At 43.3% G+C, this 9,268-nt stretch overlaps 1 protein-coding gene across 1 annotated transcript; it reads right to left on the bottom strand.

Moving 5' to 3' along the window:
- Positions 1–8,763, bottom strand: RAMAC (RNA guanine-7 methyltransferase activating subunit). The gene is made up of 3 exons (XM_060755223.2): positions 8,676–8,763; positions 4,022–4,318; positions 1–833 (listed from the first exon to the last, which is right to left on the bottom strand). The coding sequence occupies exons 2-3, from the start codon at positions 4,297–4,299 to the stop codon at positions 641–643; spliced, it is 471 nt and encodes a 156-aa protein (XP_060611206.2). The 5' UTR covers positions 4,300–4,318; positions 8,676–8,763; the 3' UTR covers positions 1–640.
- Positions 8,764–9,268: the final 505 nt, after the last annotated feature.

Raw genomic sequence — 9,268 nt, 5'->3', positions numbered from 1 at the left:
TTTCATTCAGTATCTAGTTTTATTCCACCCTGTACAACAGTCCAAACAGGAAGCTCTCTGAGAAACAAAGAGAGCAGGAATAACCAATTTAAAATGATGCTGTGTCATGACAATGGATATAAAAACAAAATGAAATACTTCATCTCTCACAAAGGTTTTTACCTCAGTTTGACACTTCAGCTCATTGGCTGTTTGCAAATTAAACTTAAACCAAATGTGCCACAGGGATTAACAGCGCTTCAGAAGAGTCCATTGGGAGGGAAAAAACCTGAAAGCTTATTTATCAGCAATAGAAAAAAGGCAACAAGAACATAACATTTCTCTATCCTGATGTATTACTGACTTTCATAATCCTTCCCACAAAATATGTATGTCAGACATTCAAATGCTTGTGAAGCAAAGCAAATCCCCTTCAAACATCAAATATTTATGACAGAGCGACAAGGAAGGCAAAGCCACAAGTTCACAGTTCGCTTTTTAAATTTCAGTTTCTCATTCTTTGTCTCCTTTCTTGAAGTAAGACTGCAGAATATTTCAATTTTTAAAAAAAATAAAACTTAATTAAAAATGAAACTAGGATAAAACGGATGGAATCAAGGAAACTACTTGTTATGCTGGACAATCAATGCTCAACGCCATACTAGTAATAGCCCTGCGAGTATGAACCATAGCCATAGTGGGACTGCCGTCCATGTTGGGAGAAGGACATTTGTCCTTGACGGCGCTGGGAATAGCTGTTCCCCCAGCCTCTGTCTTGCCACTGGTTGGACCTGTAGCCTCCTTGCCGGTCGTATCGGTCTCCTCTGCCTTTATATTGTCGGTTGTCTCTGAATCTGTATTAAGGGAGAAGGACACATGTTCAACCACATTCCACAGCAAAACATATCCATTATTATATAGGACGAACAAAAATAATTGATTATGTCAAAATATATCTCAGATATTTTTTAAAAATGTAAACACTAAAGTCAAAGAATACATTTATTCTGGTCCTGCTTACCTGTCTGAACATATCTCTCCTTACGTACCCTCTAGGAAAAGATCTTCTAGGGAGGCCCTGCTCTCGGCCCTGCCACCTTCATAGAATCATAGAATACAAGAGTTGGAAGAGACCTCATGGGCCATCCAGTCCAACCCCATTATGCCAAGAAGCAGGAATATTGCATTCAAATCACCCCTGACAGATGGCCATCCAGCTTCTGTTTAAAAGCTTCCAAAGAAGGAGCCTCCACCACACTCCAGGCAGAGAGTTCCATTGCTGAACGGCTCTCACAGTCAGGAAGTTCTTCCTCATGTTCAGATGGAATCTCCTCTCTTGTAGTTTGAAGCCACTGTTCCATTGCGTCCTAGTCTCCAAAGAAACAGAAAACAAGCTTGCTCCCTCCTCCTCCCTGTGGCTTCCTCTCACATATTTATACATAGCTATCATATCCCCTCTCAGCCTTCTCTTCTTCAGGCTAAACATGCCCAGCTCCTTAAGCCGCTCCTCATAGGGCTTGTTCTCCAGACCTTTTATCATTTTAGTCGCTCTCCTCTGGACACATTCCAGCTTGTCAATATCTCTCTTGAATTGTGGTGCCCAGAACTGGACACAATATTCCAGATGTGGTCTAACCAAAACAGAATAAAGGGGTAGCATGACTTCCCTAGATCTAGACACTATGCTCCTATTGATGCAGGCTCACAGGCTCGATTGGCGGGGACGAGGGATAGGGCCTTCTCAGCGGTGGCCCCTCGGTTGTGGAATGCCCTCCCCAGGGACATTAGATCAGCCCCCACCCTCTTAACGTTTCACAAAAAAGTTAAAACCTGGCTATATGAGCAGGCCTTCCCAAACGCAGCTAGGAAACTCTGATCTCGGAACAGTTAGACAATGTGACTGGATAATGACTGGTAATGAAATGCGGAGGACTTATGGTTTTTATTGTGTTACTGATGTTAATTGTAATGAATTTTTACCTGTGTTAAATGTTTTTAATGTTTAAATTATTTTTGTACTGTTGTGGGCATCGAATTGTGCCATTTTGTAAACCGCCATGAGTTGCCCTCGGGCTGAGAAATAAATAATAAATTTATTTACTACTAGCTCCTGTACCTGGCATCATGCCAGGTTAACCCCAAGAAACTCCATCAATACTTAAAGTTTGTTATGTTGTGCAAGTCTGCTCTAGATGCATCATTGATGGGGTTCAGTGTACTCTCTGGCTGTAGGTTAAACTACAATTCCCACTATCCTCTTAAATTTTCTGCTGTTAGCCGGCCTGAGCCCCTCTTCAGAGGTCGAGAAGATCGGGTTATAAAAGCTCTAAATAAATAAATAAATAAATAAATAAATAAATAAATAAACCCTACCAGTAGGTTGAGTTAGTCATAGGGGTTCTGTGTGCCAAGTTTGGACCAGGCCCATCACCAGTGGAGGTCATAGTTTCTCTGGTTGCGGGTGAACTACAACTCCCAGAAAGGAAGGTCAGTTCCCCCCAAACCCCTCCAGTAATCAAATTTCTGGGAACTGGGCATGTTTAGCCTGAAGAAGAGAAGGCTGAGAGGAGATGTGATAGCCATGTATAAATATGTGAGAGGAAGCCACAGGGAGGAGGGAGCAAGCTTGTTTTCTGCTTCCTTGGAGACTAGGACGCGGAACAATGGCTTCAAACTACAAGAGAGGAGATTCCATCTGAACATTAGGAAGAACTTCCTGACTGTGAGAGCCATTCAGCAGTGGAACTCTCTGCCCCGGAGTGTGGTGGAGGTTCCTTCTTTGGAAGCTTTTAAGCAGAGGCTGGATGGCCATTTGTCAGGGGTGATTTGAATGCAATATTCCTGCTTCTTGGCAGAATGGGGTTGGACTGGATGGCCCATGAGGTCTCTTCCAACTCTTTGATTCTATGATTCAGAATATCACTATGTGTGCCAAGTCTGGTCCAGATCCATCGGTGTTTGGGTTCACAGTGCTTTCTGGATGTAGATGAACTACAACTCCCCCAAATCAAGGTGAATTTTCCCCAACGACGTCCAGTATTTTTATTGGTCATGGGGGCCCTGTATGCTATGTTAGGTCCAATTCCATCTTTAGTGGAATTCAGAGTGCTCATTGATTGAAGGTAAACTATAAATCCCAGTACCTACAACTTCAAAATATCTAGGCCAATTCCCCTCAAAATCCACCACATGAGGAACTGTATTAAGGGGTTGTGGCATTAGGAAGGTTGAGAAACACTGGCCTAGAGTATCCTAAAGAGAACTTTGTAATCAAATCCATGAAGAATCCATGAAGAATCAAAGCTGCAAATGGGGGAAGCCAACTGCACTTCCCTTTTAGTTGTCAATCAAAGTGTCCAATTCTGGGCACCACAATTAAAGAGAGATATTGACAAGTTGGAATGTGTCCAGCGGAGGGCGACTAAAATGATCAAGGGTCTGGAGAACAAGCCCTATGAGGAGCGGCTTAGGGAACTGGGCATGTTTAGCCTGAAGAAGAGAAGGCTGAGAGGAGATATGATAGCCATGTATAAATATGTGAGAGGAAGCCACAGGGAGGAGGGAGCAAGCTTGTTTTCTGCTTCCTTGGAGACTAGGACGCGGAACAATGGCTTCAAACTACAAGAGAGGAGATTCCATCTGAACATGAGGAAGAACTTCCTGACTGTGAGAGCCGTTCAGCAGTGGAACTCTCTGCCCCGGAGTGTGGTGGAGGCTCCTTCTTTGGAAGCTTTTAATCAGAGGCTGGATGGCCATTTGTCAGGGGTGTTTTGAATGCAATATTCCTGCTTCTTGGCAGGGGGTTGGACTGGATGGCCCATGAGGCCTCTTCCAACTCTTTGATTCTATGTTTCTATGATTCTATGAAAGGTTAGTAATGCACCTGCAAGGACGAAGAGTAAGCATTCTGGTCTAACACTATTTGCTCCACAAAACGGCCTCTGCTTAAGAACCGCACACTACACAAACACCCCTATACTGCCCAATTCTGGCTTTCCTCTCAATGGAATCAAACTTCTAAAGCCAAAGGAAAATTTAGTACCGATCTCTGTATCGCTGGTTTCCACCCGATCTGCTTCTCCAATCTTGTATTAAAGGAGGTTTGGCTGCGGGACGCTGGACATATTTCTGATATTCTTCATCCTCTGCTGTAAATCGATGGGCAAACATCTTTTCATACTTCTGCAGAATCTCGGATATGCTAGGTTCTCTACTCAGGCTATCCTCAACTGCAGGAGGTGGATCTTCAGGTGGCTGGACATCCTTCTGGGTTTCCTCATCTTCCGAAGTATTTTGAGGAGTCTCTGTGGTGGAAGCCATTCTGCAATCTCTGCTAATCCTGTATATAAAAGATTTTTTAAAAAGCTATTATGTCAATCTTTGAAAGTCAACGACTCATATAAATCATTGAGCTGAAAAGGTCAATAGCCCAAATATATATAAAAAACCTAACCTGGCTAGTATATAAATATCAACCACACTAGTGTATATACCCCCTGAGTTCATGACTTCTTTTTCCTCCCCTCACATCTTTTTTCCCTTTCCTTTCTCCTCCTTTCCCTTTCTCTCCCCCTCTTCCTTCTTTTTCATTTTCTTTTTTCCCTTTCTCTCTTACAAGTGATATTTCTTTCCCAGTGACATCACAGAGGGCCACTTCACCTAGCAACAGACAAACAAAAATACTTTGGGTTGCTGTGATTTTTTTTATAAAAATAAATAAATAAATAAATATAATAAATAAATATTCTTGATCTGCATGTTCTCCCGCAGTGAGGGCATTGGTTTCCAGGCGGAAGGCGTCCCGGTTGGGGTTGACTTGACACAGCTTCCTCTTGGCACATTTCTCTCTTTCGCCCTCCATTTGTGCCTCTTCAAATTCTATAGCACTGCTGGTCACAGCTGACCTCCAGCTGGAGCGCTCAAGGGACAGGGCTTCCCAGTTCTCAGTGTCTACGCCAGAGTTTTTAAGGTTGGCTTTGAGGCCATCGTTCAATCTCTTTTCCTGCCCACCAACATTCCATTTTCCATTCTTGAGTTCAGAGTAGAGCAACTGCTTTGGGAGACAGTGGTCAGGCATCCAGACAAGGTGGACGGTCAAGTGGAGTTGATGGTGGAGGAATGTTGCTTCAATGCTGGTGGTCTTTGCTTCTTCAAGCACGCTGACATTTGTCCACTTGTCTTCCCAAGAGATTTGCAGGATTTTCTGGAGGCAGCGCTGATGGAATCGTTCCAGGAGTTGCATGTGATGTCTGTAGACAGTCCACGTTTCGCAGGTGTATAGCAGGGTTGGGAGGACAATAGCTTTATAGACAAGCACCTTGGTATCCCTACGGATGTCCTGGTCCTCAAACACTCTCTGCTTCATTTGGGAAAATACTGCACTCGCAGAGCTCAGGCGGTGTTGTATTTCGGTGTTGATGTTGACTTTGGTGGAGAGGTGGCTGCCAAGGTAGCAGAAATAGTCCACATTTTCTGTTATTAAAATTTTATTAATTTTTATATAGATTACAATGAAAGAGTGAGAACAATAAAGTATAGGAAAGTGAGGAAATGAAGAAAAGAAAGAAAAAAGAAGAAGCAAAAAAGTATGCTAAAATCCCAAATAACCCCTAAAAAAATCCTACAAAAGTACACAAAAAAACCAAAAAAGAAAAACAAAAAAATGACTTCCATTCCATCTTCTTGGATCATATCTTATTATTCAAAAATATAAAATAAGTTCAAAAAGAAATTGTCTCTCTTGTTTCTTATTTTCTCAAATTGTCCAGATATTCATGGAGATTATCCCAATTCGTTCTTCTTAGTATCATACCTGTATTTTTCTTCAACAAAAAAGTCAATTCATCCATGTCCTTTATTTCTCTGATTTTTTCCACCCATTCCTGTGCGGCTGGTACTGAGTCTTTCTTCCATTCTCTAGCAAAAACAATTCTAGTGGCAGTCGTCATATATGTAAAAAGTTTATCCTCTTGTTCCGTCAGTTGTAGATCTAAATCTGTAAAACCTAACAAATAATAATGGTCCACATTTTCTAATGTTACACCATTAAGCTGTATCTCTGGCAATGGGGAGGGGATGGCTGGTGACTGTTGGAACAGCACTTTGGTTTTCTCGATGTTCAGTGACAGGCCAAGCTTCGTGTATGCTTCTGCGAAGGTGTTGAGAGTGGCTTGTAGATCTTCTTCTGAATGCGCACAGATGACGTTGTCATCAGCATACTGGAGTTCTATAACAGATGTGGTTGTAAGCTTGGTATTGGCTTTCAGTCTGCTGAGGTTAAACAGCTTGCCATCTGTCCGATAGATGACTTCCACTCCGATGGGAAGCTTCCCGTCAACAAGATGAAGTATCATAGCAATGAAGATGGGGAATTATTATCTCCATTATCCAGATCAATCCCGACAAGACAGAGGTCCTCCTGGTCGATCGTAAACCTGACCGGGGTATAGGGTGGCAACCTGTGTTGGACGGGGTTACACTCCCCCTGAAGCCACAGGTCCGTAGCTTGGGAGTCCTCTTGGACTCATCGCTTACGCTTGAGGCTCAGGCGTCGGCAGTGTCCGGGAGGGCTTTTGCACAACTGAGACTTGTGCGCTAGCTGCGTCCGTACCTCGCAAAGGCTGATCTGGCTGGGGTGGTCCATGCCTTGGTCACCTCTAGATTGGATTACTGCAATGCGCTCTACGTGGGGCTGCCCTTGCAAACGGCTTGGAAATTCCAACTGGTCCAACGGGCAGCGGCCAGGATGTTAACCGGGGCTCATTACAGAGAGAGGTCAACCCTCCTGTTCAAGGAGCTCCACTGGCTGCAGTTTATTTTCCAAGCCCAATTTAAGGTGCAGGTGCTTACCTACAAAGCCCTGAATGGTTTGGGACCAGCCTACCTGCATGACCATATCGCTGTCTACGAACCCACACGCTCACTCCGGTCATCTGGAGAGACCCTGCTCGTGATCCCGCCTGCGTCGCAAGCGCGCTTGGTGGGGACACGAGACAGGGCCTTTTCTGTGGTGGCCCCCCGACTTTGGAACGCCCCCCCCCCCGAAAGATCTTAGACAGGCCCCTACATTGGCAGTCTTCAGAAAGAATTTGAAAACCTGGTTGTTCCGACGTGCCTTTTCAGTTTAGGAACCTCCAGCACCAAGTCCTAGAAGCACTTTAGTAGAACCACGATCATTGCACTCTGCACACTGCACTTACCTTATAATCCTACTTTCCTCCCGCCACATCAGCACTTTTAATCCTGTACCCACTACTCTGGCCGGCCCAGTTTTAATAGTGTCTTCGTGTATTGTTACTGTTATTGTTTACTCTGCTTAACTGTTTTTAATTTGCTTTAGGTATTGTATTGTTGTATTGTGTTTGGGGCTTCGGCCTGTGTAAGCCGCATTGAATCCCTTGGGAGATGCTGTTGTTGTTGTTCATTCGTTCAGTCGTCTCCGACTCTTCATGACCTCATGGACCAGCCCACGCCAGAGCTCCCTGTCGGCCGTCACCACCCCCAGCTCCTTCAAGGTCAGTCCAGTCACTTCAAGGATGCCATCCATCCATCTTGCCCTTGGTCGGCCCCTCTTCCTTTTGCCTTCCACTTTCCCCAGCATCATTGTCTTCTCTAGGCTTTGCTGTCTCCTCATGATGTGGCCAAAGGACTTTGTCTCTAGTCTCCTTCCCTCCAATGAGCAGTTGGGCTTTATTTCCTGGAGGATGGACTGGTTGGATCTTCTCGCAGTCCAAGGCACTCTCAGCACTTTCCTCCAACACCACAGCTCAAAAGCATCGATCTTCCTTCGCTCAGCCTTCCCGAAGGTCCACCTCTCACATCCGTAGGTGACTACAGGGAATACCATGGCTTTGACTAGGCAATGGATCTTTGTTGCCAGTCTGATGTCTCTACTCTTTACTATTTTATCGAGATTGGACATTGCTCTCCTCCCAAGAAGGAAGCGTCTTCTGATTTCCTGGCCACAATCTGCATCTGCAGTCATCTTCCTACCTAGAAATACAAACCCTGTCACGGCCTCCACATTTTCTCCCTCTATTTTCCAGTTGTCAATCATTCTTGTTGCCATAATCTTGGTTTTTTTGATGTTGACCTGCAACCCGGCTTTTGCACTTTCCTTGCACTGCCTTCCACTTTCCCCAGCATGATTGTCTTCTCCTCAGGATGTGGCCAAAGGAGTTCCACTTTGTCTCTAGTCTCCTTCCCTCCAATGAGCAGCCGGGCTTTATTTCCTGGAGGATGGACTGGTTGGATCTTTTCGCAGTCCAAGGCACTCTCAGAACTTTCCTCCAACAGAGCAGGGTACAAATAAAGTTATAATAATAATGTGATATATAATAATAATATCCAGCATCCAGATATTGGCAATGTGGTCTCTCATTCCTCTGCCTTTTCTAAACCTGGAAGGCCCAAATTGGCCAAGCATTATCTCTGCTCCATGTGCTGTAAAGGCGGAAAGCCCTTCTTCCCTGCTCAGGACACATTAAAAATGGGACAAAAACCAAATATAAAAGCCTAAAGATCAAAGAGGAATTAAGAGAAATAATAACAATATATTATAATTATAAAGATCTGGAGTGTATTCTAAGCACACTGCACAAGCAAAGTGGGGGTGAGAAGAAACCCAAACGACCCATAAGTTAAGACAGAACGCATTCAAACGATCAGGTCAGGGCGACATGTAAACAACATCTTACCGGCTGAGCTTCCGACCAGCTACTTCCGCTTCCGGCCCTTTGCGCGGCTTCTCCGCAGAAAGAGAGAGAGAGAAGGAAGCCAGGCCTCGCGAGCGCCTTCTATCGGCGGCCAAGAGAAGCGCGGGTCGGGAGCCACTCTCCCAAAGGCTTGGTATCATTGAATGCTAGGGATTGGGAGATGGTTCAAAGTCTTTTCTCTGCCAGAGAATATTGGTGCCTTTGCAAACTATACCACTCTAAGTATTACCTAGCATTGATCCCTAGGCTTTAAAGTGTTATCGATTCATATAATTTATTTATTATTTATTTTTGTATTAATTTATTAATATAATTTATAATTTATTAACTTATTATATTAATTTATTTACTTACTTAATTCATATTGATTTATTTACTTACTTAATTTTTATATTAATTTCTTTACTTACTTAATGTATTATATTGATTTCTTTACTTACTTAATTTATTGTATTAATTTCTTTACTTACTTAATGTATTATATTAATTTCTTTATTACTTTATTGTATTAATTTTTTTACTTACTTAATTTATTTATTAATTTCTTTATTTATTTAATGTATTATATTAATTTC

The sequence above is a fragment of the Anolis sagrei genome, chromosome 9 (genome assembly GCF_037176765.1).
Source record: "Anolis sagrei isolate rAnoSag1 chromosome 9, rAnoSag1.mat, whole genome shotgun sequence".
NCBI classification, from domain to species: Eukaryota; Metazoa; Chordata; class Lepidosauria; order Squamata; family Dactyloidae; genus Anolis; species Anolis sagrei.
Note: the sequence above shows the minus strand (reverse complement) of the source record. Positions and strands in the feature narration are given on the sequence as shown.